The sequence below is a fragment of the Sceloporus occidentalis genome, unplaced genomic scaffold (assembly GCF_023333645.1).
Source record: "Sceloporus occidentalis isolate IW3139 unplaced genomic scaffold, rSceOcc1.0.p SCAF_3, whole genome shotgun sequence".
Lineage (NCBI taxonomy): Eukaryota > Metazoa > Chordata > Lepidosauria > Squamata > Phrynosomatidae > Sceloporus > Sceloporus occidentalis.
Window position 1 is genome coordinate 143812944 of NW_028316983.1, and position 13816 is coordinate 143826759.

The 13816-nt window shown below is 40.2% G+C and overlaps 1 protein-coding gene across 1 annotated transcript in view; it reads left to right on the top strand.

Moving 5' to 3' along the window:
* Nucleotides 1-12837, top strand: part of LOC149316912 (nuclear receptor subfamily 5 group A member 2) — a 120383-nt gene extending 107546 nt beyond the window's left edge. Inside the window, exon 7 of the mRNA XM_089518778.1 lies at nucleotides 12272-12837. Within this exon, the coding sequence (XP_089374904.1) occupies nucleotides 12272-12519 (248 nt within the window). The 3' untranslated portion in view covers nucleotides 12520-12837. The remainder of the gene's footprint in view (nucleotides 1-12271) is intronic.
* The last annotated feature ends 979 nt before the right edge of the window (nucleotides 12838-13816 follow it).

Here is a 13816-nt window from a genome sequence, read left to right on the forward strand (position 1 = left end):
ACACTCTCAGCTTCAGGGGAAAGGCAATGGCAAATCTTCTCGGAACCAATCTTGCCAAGAAAGCTCCAAGATGGGGTCATTTTAGGGTTGCCATAATCTGTAATGACCCAAATACACACAACACACACACACACCTGGAGGTTTTTAAGTTGACAGAATATGTGCACACTGTCATCAGTTTTTTTTAAAAAGGAGGGGGGAAGAAGCAATTCTGTTGGCCAATGATTGTAGGATATGTCACCTTTGACAAAAGCGTAAGTGAATTTGTTTGACAACAAAGGAGGCTCCATTTTAAAGCAGTACTGCAAATGTGACCTTCAGAGGGGCAAATTGCATCGATCAAGGTAAAGGGTAGTGAGAACTTCTACCTGGGGAGATTCGGTATGGGGGCAACCGGATCTGCCCAGTTCTATCCAGAACAAATGGGCTAGTGAGAATGGGACCCATGTGATAAAAGAAAAGAGCCCTGCACCAGAAGTGGCACAAGAGAAGCACAACAGCAAATATCTTCTCCCCAGAAGTCCTTGTTCATAGACCAGTCAAGTTGTTTTTGTATTTGAGGCAATCTCAGAGACATCTGGGCACCACTATTCTTGGAAGTAAAAAAAACAGTCCTACTAAATTAACTAACAATTTGCTGCCCTTTCATGACTTGCTTGCTGCCAAAGTATCTACCTCACATGTAATGGTAGGGCTGAGGCTGCTCTGCCTAGGTAATTTCATCTTTAAGATTTCTTCCCACATTCAAAATGCTGAACCCAGGAATAGAAAAGAAGTCCCTACTCTGAATCTTAACACATACTCACTGCACTAAGGTCTGTAGTGATTTGTCACAGAAGACAGCCTCAAACACTCATCTCTGTATGTCATTGTTCCTGGTTCAAAGGTTTTCTAATACAGCAAAAGAAAGAAGGAATTGCTGATCTGCTGTGCAGGAAGCTACCATTTTACACGCCTGGAAAAAGGAAAGAGAGAGAGGGAGGGAGACAGAGAGGGGGAAGAGAAACATAATTCTAAATAATACACCTGGCAGCCTGATGCCATAAAATGTTGTAAAATGTGCTTTTATTTGAGTTGTGAACTGGTCTGTAACAAATTGTCGTTCTAGCTATTCTTAATAGTTAGAAACTGAAATGGGATTCACACCGATAATTCCAGCATTCTCTTACTATGTAAGCATCTTATCTTGCATTTAAAAGAAAATATCATTGAGCCTAACCTATTATTTCTGCATGAATGAAACACACTGCTTGTTGTAATGCACTTTAAAAAGGCCAAATTTTCACAACAATGTATCCATTATTTGACACTCCAGTGAACTTTAAAATATTTTATGTCTACACAGGAAAGAGAGTGACAGAAAATTACTCTGCTATATTTCATTTTAGGTCAATCATAAAAGTTTGAAGAACCAGTACTCTCCTTGGCCCAGTTTGTTCACTTATCGACTTGAGGGTTTTTTTTTTTAATAAAACACATACATTTTGGAAATCCTTTTTTTTCCCCTCCCTTGATGCATGACCCTCAAATATGTAACACTGTTGCCCTCTTTTTAAAAATGCAGAAAATGCTGGTTGCTAAACAGCTGTTATGTTCATTCACATTCTTCACCTCTTATTTATTTTGAGGGAAGTTTAAAATGTGTGCATTTCATCCTATCAGAATTTTAGAGCCATGTTCCTTTGCTGTTCTCCTGGCTCCTTTGGCAGGAGAAGAGCACTCTCTTCTTTACACAAAAGCCCTAAAAGTGTTTCAGGAGTTTGGAGAAAGCTGCACTGGGGGTGAACAGAAAGGCAACTTACACCAAAGAGATCTCAGACCACTTCCCTAATGTTATGTTGTGAAAGTGGTTGCCCCAGTGTTACCATTGTCTTGTTTGTCTTGGCTCCTTTAGGCCATTCCTTTAAAAACCATTTAACAGTAACTAGAAGCTAGGGACATATCCATGCTGGTCTGAAATATCAGTATGCAAAGGGATCTTGTAGCACCTTTGAGACTAACTCTGCGAAAGAAGTTGTAGCACAGTGGTCCCCAATTTGGGGGGGGGGGCTACTGCCCCTTTCCTCTTGATGGCGCACCCCAAGGTGATTAGTAAACCTAATATCAAGAAATAATAGGTTTACTGATCTACTGTACATTCAAAACAACCAATCTCAGTTGCTGCTTTCTTTGCTTCCCAGTCACCCTGGGAGCAACAACCAGGTAGCTGGCTGAGCAGTGACTGAGAAGCCTCTCACCTGTGTTGACCTTGCAGCAGAGGTGTCACTAAGGTATGTTAGGGGTGCGGACCACACCGGGTGACACCATAAGCAGGGTGACACTATGACCACGAGCCTAGCAACACCATTGTTGCTTCCTTTTGGAAGAAATAGGGCATGGCATTGACATACCTTGTAAGATACGAGGAGCTCAGGAGAAGAGAAGGTGTGGCCAGAAAGTGGGACAAATGAGACTTCTCCTTTCTCTTCCCAATGAGTTTCAAACACCCTCTGAGAGAAGAGGAGGAGACATGACAAGAATTTCTGAGTTCCTCCATCCTCCTAGTGTTGCCTGGGAGGATGTGAGAGAGGGAGAAGCAAGGAGCTGGTGACTGTGGGGAAGATTGCTGTCTGCCACTGACACAAGAACCTACAGCTTCAGGAATGGAGTGCAGGAGAAATCCAGCTCTTCTTCATCCTCCTAACTCCACAAACAGAAGGCTGTTGTGTCAATTCTGCTTCCTGTTTCAGGAGCTGGAACAGGAGCCATTTACGTATCAGCCTTCTGCTTTGGGAGTTAAGAAGAGGGCAATCCCTTGATTCCTCCTGCACCCCACAAATGAGGTTGGAGGCTCTTGTGTGAATGGGAGACAGCAGCCTCCAGTTTTGGGAGTAGGGTGCAGGATGAATCCAGAAATTCATCAGCCTCCTAGCTCCCAAAGCAGAAGGCTAATGTGTGACTGGGAAAAGGCTTTAGGACTGAGGTATAGGAGGAATCCAGGGGATTCTTCCTCCTCTTAACTCCTGAAGCAGAAGGCTGTTGTGTCAATGGGAGTGGGGCACATTGTATCAATGGGAGCTGGGAGTGAAGAGTGGGGTGCAGGAGGGATCTGGGCATTCTTTGTCCTAACTTCGTAAACAAACTCCTTGCATTCCTCATATGCCCCACCCACAACGCTGGAGGCTCTTGTCTCTTATTCCAACAACAGCCTTCTGCTTTGGAAATTAAGAGCATGAAGAATCCCTGGGTTCCTCCTGCACCTGATTCCAAAAGCTGGAGTTTCTTGTGGGAATGGGAGACAGTAGCCTCCAGCTTAACTAGTTAGGAGGATGAAGAGGTTGTTTAGGAGTTGTTTATTATTACAACTATTGCCATCACATTCAGTAATACATAGAAATACTAAGGGGTAATGTTAGTACAAAAAACATTACTTAGGATTCTGTATGGTCTGATGGGGAAGAGATTTATGCGGAAAGGGATGACACCATGAGTTATTTCACTACGTCTCTCACCAACTGGCTTTGTTTTGTTCGGCTATTTTGACAGTTGATGAAAATTCTCTACTGTTGTTTGAGGGCATGGGCTGGAGTGCTGTGGAAAATAATTCTCTGTCACTATGATTCTACTTCACTTAACATGGCAACATGCTATGGAATCCTGCCATTTGCAGTTGAGGGATGAGTATGTAGAATTCTCAGCCAGAGATCTCTAGTGACTCTTACCAAACTTCAGGTGCCAGATTTCCATAGGATGTTTCCATGGCAGTTGAAGTGAAATCATAGTGCTGTAACTGAGTGTAGTGTGATTAAATTCAGAAGTCTCTCAACAAATTATAGATCCCAAGATTCCATGGGCTGGAGCCATGACTATTAAAATGAAATCAGAATGTGATAGGTATGTACTGTGGATACACACTTAGCACATTTTGATGTAATAAACATAGGAGAAGGGTCTCCATTTTCAAGGAATGTCCTATGGAGATGCATAGGACACATAGAAAAATATTGCCTGCTGATGTCCTATGAAATAAGTTTCATGGGGCTACAGCAGACATCATCATCATCATCATCATCATCATCATCATCATTATTATTGAGGGTCACATTTGCACAGAGCTAATATATCGGGAGCCATCTTGAATCTCATTTTGGGAGAAAGGCAAGATATAAATCAAGCAAACAAATAAAAAAATGTTGATGGTGGGTGGTGGGTGATAGTTGATGTCTGAATTGAAAATACGTAAGCCCATCCAGTTTTCTCCCTGACCACTTTTTCTCTGTGTGTCTCTCTCTCTTCTTCCCTGGCATGCAGGCTTTTGGAAAAGGGACAGGTCACTCTTGTGATTGGAATTGGTCACTTGAAGCCAGGTTTTGAAATTATGCCAAGGGCTTCATGTTATTTGTTAAGGAAAATGCAACATGGGATATACAGTGAAAGAAATAAAACATGTATGTGAGAGTCAGGATGACTCAGCAAAAGCAATTAGAAGCCACACAGGTGTAAATGGTAATGTAATTAGCAAGTCCTAAATGCCAAGGACAGAAATGCAAAGTGGACAATTGAACACACCTGAGAATTGTTAAGTGGACAAGGTGAAATGATGAAATCATTAATTGTGGGATGAACCAAGAGAACCAATGAAAATGGATGTACACGCCCACTGGGTGGAAACTGACAAGAGTGGATGGTGTTTTCCAAGGGCTATAATAATGGCTATGAATCCCAATGTATTTTGTGGGTAGTAGTAGTGGGTAGTAGTGAGGAGTATTGTTGGAGTATTGGAGTTGTGTTGGATAGTTTTGGAGCTGTATATAGTAGAATAAAGTAGATCTTTTATATAAGACTACTGAGTTGTCTGGTGTCTTGAGTGAAGATACAAGAGCCAGCTGGATCCTGAAGAAGTGGGAAGACTTCTGTGGAAGCAAGAGTGAGAAGGCTTGGAGAGTTTGTCAGGGTCTTCAGCCTATTCTCTGTAACTCTGCTGCTTTAGAGCAAAGCTTTAACCACTGGCCAAAAGTGGTCAGCGCCGGTGCGTAACAAGGTGGTGAGTTCGAGCCAGAGGTGAAGAGCTACAACTCCCATCATCCCTGACATTATTTACCCCACCACAGAGATTATATTCAGATGGGAAGGTTATACTTTACCAAACAAGGGAGAATTGCTGCTAAAATACTAATAGGCTAAGAACAATGGGGTGTGTTTTATCAAAGATCTTAGGTCTCTGAAAGGCAAGTTTACACATTGTATCACTGCCAGATAATATGATTTTTGTGGCATAATTGGATATCACATGATCAATTATCAAGGAACATTGCCCTTTCTTATCTTGGTCAAGTACTAAATAACCCTGTTCCCAAACAGGGAAAGGATAACACCAGTCATGTGAGTCAATGACATGAGAAGTCCATGGGAGATCCACTTCTGACAGTCCTTTTGTTTCTGTATATTTTCCATGGCTTCCGTGGATACCTACATGTGAAGATATTTCATCTGAATAGATCCTTCATATTGAAAATACTTGTGGTTCATCTCAGGAAGCTAAATTTGGAGATTTGTCATGGCAGTTTGCAAGAAATTGCATAGATGATGACCCATGTGGAAGAAAAATGTTCCCTTTTACTCATGCCTGGATCCTTTTTTTTTTTTTTATTGAAGGGATATATGCCAAAACTATAGGCTGACTGGGGGATTCCAAGAGTTGTAGTTCAAATGTTACTTTTCCAGGCTTAATGCAGATATTGGGTGTATTTACTGCACCTAATTTTTACAACACCACAGTGGCTGAAACTTCACTGCAGAAATGATGCAGTTTGGCACCACTTTAACTACCATTGCACAATGCTGTGGGATTGTTGAATTTGTAGTTTTGTGAGATATTTAGCTTTTCTCCTTCAGAGAGCTCTGGTGCCACAACAAACTACAAATCCCAGGATTCCGTAGAGTGGAGCCATGGCAATTAAAATGATGTCAAACTGTTTTATTTCTCCAGTACAGATTCAGCCATAGTGTGAGTGGAGAATCATGAGCTATGGGCAAGCAATACAGGCAACATGTGGCTAACAAGATGGATTATATGCATTAACAGTGGTTCCCAAACTTGGATCTTCCAGGTGTTTTGGACTTCAACTCCAAGGATTCTTAGCTTTTGGGCATGGTGACTGGGGCTTCTGGGATTTGAAGACCAAAATACATGGAGGATCAACATTTGGGAAACCCTGCATTAGAATTTATCCAAGCAGAGAGGGACCACTGGAACTTAATATATTTTTTTAATTAAAAAAGCAGATAGTTTATACCATCTATAAGGAAAATGTAGCCTTCTACATGTTGTTAGACTTCAGCTCCAATCAGGCCTAGCCAGCACAGCCAATGGTGAAGGATTATGGGAGTTGTAATCCAAATCATCTGAAGAGATGGAGTTTCCTCATCCCTGTTTTCTGCTTTGTCTCTATTTTATTACCCCATGTCCATATGAATAGGTATCATCAAATATTCACCAACACTTAATTTCAGTTTTAAAAAGAGCATGTGTGGGCAAGATTAAAATACCGTATTTTCCAGCGTATAAGATGACTGGGCGTATAAGACAACCTCCAACTTTTCCAGTTAAAATATAGAGTTTGGGATATACACGCAGTATAAGACTACCCCTCTTCCAACGCACACCAAATAAAAAAATTTAAAAACCCATCAGATTTGATTTCAATATGGTAATTTTAATTCAAATGCTTATGGCATGCAGGTACTTAGCAGGGAAACTTGTTGTATACAAAGCCAGCTTGGATTGGTCAGCTCTCCCTGCCTGCCCAGCCCTCCCTGTCTCCAAGACTATCAGAGCGGTATTGTAAACAGGGCTCTTTTTTCCATACCCCGGGTGTTCCGGATGCCTGCAGCTTGCTCCACCCTTCAGTTACATATGTGGCCACTGCAGATTCTCCAGTCCAGCTTGGAAGTTTCAGCACCTGCCCTATACGATGACACCCGGCGTATAAGACAACTCCCAACTTTTGAAAAGATTTTCCTGGGTTAAAAAGTAGTCTTATATGCCAGAAAATGCAGTACTCCATTTTCAAAATATCTATTCAGAGACATTGTTGCCCCTGGCTGTTGTGGGTTCAGCATATTTTCCCTGTCTGCTGATTTCCTAAATTAACCATGCTGATGGTCACACTAAGCAGGCATCATGTGCTGAACATGAGGATGCCACATGAAGTACATTCCCAGTGAGTTTGGTTACATGAAGATGGGCAGAGGGCACCTGGAATTAAAGAGCAACTGAAATGAATGGATGAACACTGTAGCAAGGAATGCTGAAAAACCATCCCAGAGGAGATGCATCTTCTCAGCACTTCCAAAATGACTGCAGAAAAATGGGGGGAATCATCATACTGTACTACAGATACATATGTGAACTGATGCCAATGAAAATCACTGTGTCTAGAGTTCTGCCTGAAGTCAGTTGTCTGTAATGGTTCAATTACAGTGCATGGCATTACTTGATGCCAGAGTGTAAATCAAATTTTTCCATTCACATAATCTCACAGGAGCAACAGTAACATTGAGAGTGGCTACTCATTGTTTGCACATCTTAATCTTTTAGACTATAAGGCACTAAATTTACTGGCCAGCATCAGTGGTGGCTAGTAGCTTCCATGTCAGTGTAGTAGTATATCCACTCAGGGGTTTCCTCTGAACTTTCAAGTTGTTGGACAAGATGTTGAACATACTTTGAGGAAAGGGTTTAGTGCCTTGAATAGCTCCTTTACACTTTGAACTAAAACCCCAAATGGATTCCCACTGTACTGAAATGGACACCAACACTGGCTGGGAGATCTGGAAGCTAAACTCTCTGAAGATAACTCCTCCAAATTCTGGTCCTACTTTGCCAAGAAAAGTCCTCTACTCATAGACATCCTGTGGAGTCCACTTTTAAGCTAAGCTTAAAAGATACGGATCCATAGGAAGGGAGAGCAGGGGCCTTGAAGTTGTCCATTAAGAGTTAGCCCCTGAGCTCAGGACACTTGGTCACAGTCTTCCCCACTGATGTGACTTAACTTATATTACTGCTTTCTAATAATACATCTTTCCATGTATAAATCAGCATGTACCTGTTAGCCCAAATCCTACTGTTAGTCCAAACTGGAACAGATACATTGAATAAATGGGATTCACCATTTGACTCACAATTTAATAATTGATTCAGTGGGTCTATTTTAATTGGGGGTTACAAATAGTTTCCAGCCTTCATATACAAAAATATGTCATCTTGTAACTTCTTTTTTGGTGATGTATTTGTTCAGCATGGGGCAATGCATACATTCCCAGCCTAACAACATAGGAACATTCCCTTGGCATTGCCTCTTGTTGGTCAGAGGCACTCTTGCACTTCTGGTTCCTGTGTGGACCTACTCTAAATTGACCATGCAAGAGGCCCATTTGTGACTGCAGTTGTAGCCACTGCAGTTTTGCCACTGCAACATGAAGGAAAGCAAAGAAGCTTGCATGCCATGCATTTAGTTAAAGTACCCAGGCAAAACATCCAAGCTATGCAATGAAAATAAATTAACTTTCTTTGAAAAGTACTTACGCAGCTCCTGCCTAGTAACCCCTTTTCAAAGTTAAATCTCTCATTCCCTTTCATTTATTTTTTCAAAATCCCCAAACCAGGATGAGTCCTCTATAGACTAATCGTGCACCAAATTTCAGTATTTCATGCCTCAAATATGAGAAGGGGAGGAAGTCTCTAGGAAACCTAAATATTTTTATATTTCTCCCCTCCAAAGGCCAGACCCATTTTTTTAAATGCAAGCATAATCTTTTCAAGTTGAATTTTGTACACAAAGTTTGGACTAAAATCTTTGTTTCTGGGCAAAGGGATAAACCATTGAAAACTGGAATTTTAAAGGAATGCTGACAGACCTTTAGACTGACTAAGCAGCCAGCAATGGCACCTCTAAAAATAATAATCTTTATCTTCAGAGGTAAACTCTAGAGGAGACAAATTCTGTGTTTGACAGATCTGCTACTGCAAGTGCTTGTAAAAAATTATAATATATTCCGTAAGACCTCAGGGTTTACTCTCCAATAAGGATGGGAAAAAAGACATGCCCCACTGTGAGCACACAGTAAGACTGTTTCATATAAAAAGTTAGTAATTAGTCCCTGAGTGAATAAAGTGGAAGAGATAAGAGATTGGTACTTACAGCAGCAACACAAAATGTTCACACACACACACACATGCCCTCTTGCAGTTAGAAATAGAAGGGTGCAAAGGAAGAAGGCAGCAAATTTCACCCATTCTAATTGTACAAGTCTTTCAGAACTTGGAAATGCTGATTTTGTAGATTGTGTTTAGGCACTGGGACTCTCCCTTCTGTCTTCAGATGTATCAGGAACCTGGATGCAAGGGGGAAAAACAGGTGTTTTCAAGTCCAAAGATTGTCTTGTTAAAAGTTAAGGATCTGATTTCATGACACCACTGACATCAACAGATTTCTGCTGGCAATGCATTTGTATTTCCTCAGTATGTCTCACTAGTTTTTCACCCCTCAGAAGGTAAATAATTTTCTATAAATAAATCAAATGCCTCTACTGCTTTAGGTGCATTTAAAATATATTTTAAAGCATCTATAAATGAGATTTCTTTTTTTCTCCCTCCCCCTTAAAATGAAAAAGAAATCAAAGTGATTGTTCAATATGCCTTTTAATGCATAACCTATTATAGGTGTCATTATTTTTAAAATGCAGTGTCTAGCAGGACACACTGTATTGTGAGTTTTGCCTCATTCTTGAAGTCTGTGTAAGAGACACTAGACGTATTTTGAGAGCAATAATTTATTTAATATTTTCCCTTCAGTGTTAGTCTTGTCTATTTTCTCTCACCACTTTGCTTGTTTTTATAAACCAGACTTGGAGAAGTCACTTTATTAAAAATCCATACATTTTCATGACAAAAATCTGCATAAATTCCAGTGTGGGACTGGTCTGTTGGGGAACATAACTGGCATCTCCATCAGGCATTTCAGTTTTCATAATCATCTCCTTAGGGGTGGCAAGGATTTTTCCCCCTTTCCTAGATATGGCTTTGCTTTCTCATTTATTATCAATGGCTACAGAACTAATGGGATTTGCCTCAAGTCTGGTTACATGATCGCAAAGGCACCCAATACTTTATGAATGAAGAATACCTTCAGATCAAATACCTCCACAGCCAGCCTCTGTTTGTCCTAAGATCTATGCCATCATTTCATAAATATACTTAACAATTGGTACCAAAGAATTTGGGCTTTGTAGAAAGGTGAAAAGTTAGGATGAACTGAATGAGTAATTTTATTTCTGAGGTTTTGTTTTTTTTTCTCTGTCCACGATGAAATATCATATACATGGCAAAATGGCTTTAGCAGTAAGTGTGAAGAAATTGCATAATGTTAGGAAGCATTAACAAAAGGCTAAATTCAACAGTAGGCAGGTGGTTACAAGAGAGCGTTCTTTTCCCCTTCCATATCTACAGTCCTCCACATCACCCCAAACCAGAATCTGAAATTTCCCAGTGCTTCAGAGGTTCAGGGAGCACACAGAAGAGAGCTTGAAGTAAGGAAGGGAGATTGCTCCCTCACAAGTCTACTGGATTCCACTTTTCCATCAGCAGAAATCCACGAATTGGATCCTGTTCAGCCTGTTGCAAGCAGTTGTCACAGTGAACATTTCTGAGTCTGCAAGCTGTGTTGTTGTGAATTACTTAAGCCCTGTTGTATAAGAATTTGTCTGAAGTAACTGGTTTTTAGTGCTGCTAGAAACATATTCCCAGGTTGCAGGGTGGTTATTTTCCACTGCATCATAGAGCAGGTTAGTTCAGTGAAAATGGCTTCAAACAAATGGCTCATATTCCCATTGCTGTGAAGTCTATCATCTGATTAAACTCCCTTAAACCTTTGGTCATGACCAATCCATTCTCCCCACTCCTTCTCTTGCCCCCACCTGCAGGCACAGGTGTTCTTCCAGGGGAATGGATTGGTTTCATAACAGAAACAGAAAAGATACAATGCTGAGCTGGAAAGGGAAAAATGCAGGGATAAGATCAGAAACATATATCTCTGCTTTTAAAAACAGTGTTGCAGTTTATTTTGCATTCTGGACTGAAAGATTTTCTGGAAGGGGGATTCTTGGAAGTGCCAAGGTGTATTTGCTTATTTCAACATGCAGTCATCCAGTCCTGATACTTTTGAGTACCCTCCTACCTTGATGGCACCAGTTTCTGAAACTGTAGGGAAGACTCCATCGATGCATATAATCACAGGGTCTGCCTCATGTTGACCCTGGAATATTCATTATTAGACAGACATTTCTCTCTGTCTGTCTGTGTTCAGGCCTTCAGAAACCCTGAATCACTTTGAGAGAATTAGATGCTTCAGCATATAACATTCTCCATAGCTACTTCTCCAGCATTACCTTTTCACCCACAATTAAAAAGGAAGTGAGTAGAGGCATACTCTACTATGGTACCTCCAGATAGTCAAAATCATCAAATAGCAAAGAAAAGATAATATAATAGCATTCAAAAACATAAAATGTTCTTGTCAATCTGCCTAAAGGACAATGGTTTCCATTTGGGGTGAAGGGGAGAGAAATTGTAATAACTGAAAAATATATTTTGGAGGATTTTGGTTCAGACAGGTTATTTTGGCAGTCACTGGAGTGTACCAGATGGTTCATTAACATAAGGGTAGACAAGTCAAAGGCTTTCAGAATAATTCTGAAAATGTCAAAAAGAAACAGGAACACTGTCATTTTTTATTAGAATTAACTACACCATACCCTGGACAGAGATTTCACCTTGGGTCAGAAAAATTAATACAGAATTATATGAATTGTGTAATATGGCGGGTTAAAGCTACGCCTTCCTCTGGGGACTCATTTGCTGGCAATCTATCACAGTCCTGTATATTAGGAATCTTCAACCTTTCCCTCCATAAGATATGTGGAGAAAAAAAGGGTTGACCTTGCTCAAAATCCATTGGTGTCTAATTGATCTGAGGTATATGCAGAATTTCAACAAGACACTTTGCTAAAACTTCACTGTGATCATTTCCCCTAGAAATGTGGCAGAGGGACTTAGCTGAATATTCAACAGCATGTAAAGCATTATTTTGTCAAGATGAAAATGTAGTCCTTAAGTGAAACACCATTTTAGTAAACAAGAATTAAAATGCATCTTTTTAAAGAAAGATTTTTTTAAAGTTTTAATTCTGTGTGTTCCTTCTTTTTTAATTTTTTTAAAAAACCTTTTATTCAGATGTCAAAAACCTAGAGAACTTCCATCTGGTAGAAGGTGTGCAAGAACAAGTGAACGCTGCTTTGCTGGACTACACAATGTGCAACTATCCACAGCAGACAGACAAATTTGGGCAGCTTCTCCTGAGACTTCCAGAAATCCGAGGGATCAGTATGCAAGCAGAAGAATACCTCTATTACAAACACCTGAACGGGGATGTGCCATGTAATAACCTCCTCATTGAAATGCTGCATGCAAAGAGAGCATAAATTATATCCTTTTACACAGTTTCTGTTTTTCAGAAAAAAGGGGGGGAGGATTACTCTGAACTGCTCCAAGCAATACTAATTAAAAGAACTTGGTTTGAAGGAACTTTGCAGAAACAAAGATTAAAAATTAAAATGGTATAATAATCAAATACTTAATAGTAAATAAGTGATGTATCAGGGTATTTGTATTGCAAAACTGTGAATCAAACACTACAGAGTCTCCCCAAAGGAACTTACATTGGACTTTTTATCATCAGAGTGAAAGGAGATTGTGAACAGATATGAACACCATTGACAATGTCAGATGAAATGAAATTGAACAGAACTCGTGATTCTTGTAAGTTAAAACATTGCCAATTACCACTATGGAGAAATGTAGGATCAAGTCTTATCGGTATTACTCAGCTAACAGACCAAGGAGATCTGTATGAGCTACATCCCTTCATTGGTTAGTAGGACTGAAAACTCCTCTAAAGGATGCAAAATGGCAGCCATCCTTTGTCATCCTTCCAAGGACTGAATTCTTATTTTTCCTCCAGAAAGAAAGAGTGACACCAATCTATATTAAAGATCTGGTGTAGGTCACTTTCATAGTATGTATACCTAGTAGCACCACCAAAACAAACAAATAAAGCCTGGGTTGTTGGGTTTTGTTTTGTTTTTTGTTCAGTTTTTTGGACTGTCTGTGACTCAGGCCTGCAAATGTGGTTAATGTGGGGGGGGAATCTGGTCATAAGATTAATGTGACATGGTTTTTGTGTGTGTCCAAAGTTTGTTTTTTGCCATTGTGTTCATGTCATCCAGCCAGGCAATATTCCTCTTCCAGTAAGGGAAGAAGGAATGGCTTCAAGTGTTGGAATTAAGCTGATCCAAACTGGCCATCAGTGGACCGTTTTTCCAATGCACTGGCTCAGGCGTTGCTGGAATGGCTTCTCAAAGCTTTTAGTGCCAAATAAGCTTGTGGATACTACTCAGTTTCTAGGACATCATCTTGAAATAAAACAGTATTTCTTCTTAGTGATTTCAAGTGGTAGCATCTCTTGATCTGCCACATTTGACCTGCAACCTAGTTATTATGAATTACTTGGATTTCAAAAGGTAATTTTATCCCTGTAACCTCAAATTATACTCTCCTAACCTTGTGCTCTGTGACTTCCATCATTTCCTGTGAGTATCTATATGAGCATAAAGGACAGAAAATGCCTGTCATATGAAGATGACCTGTGAATTAGCATAGGCCTATGCAGTGTCACCCATCAAGTTAAACACAGCCCAAAAGGCATTGATATGAGTTGCT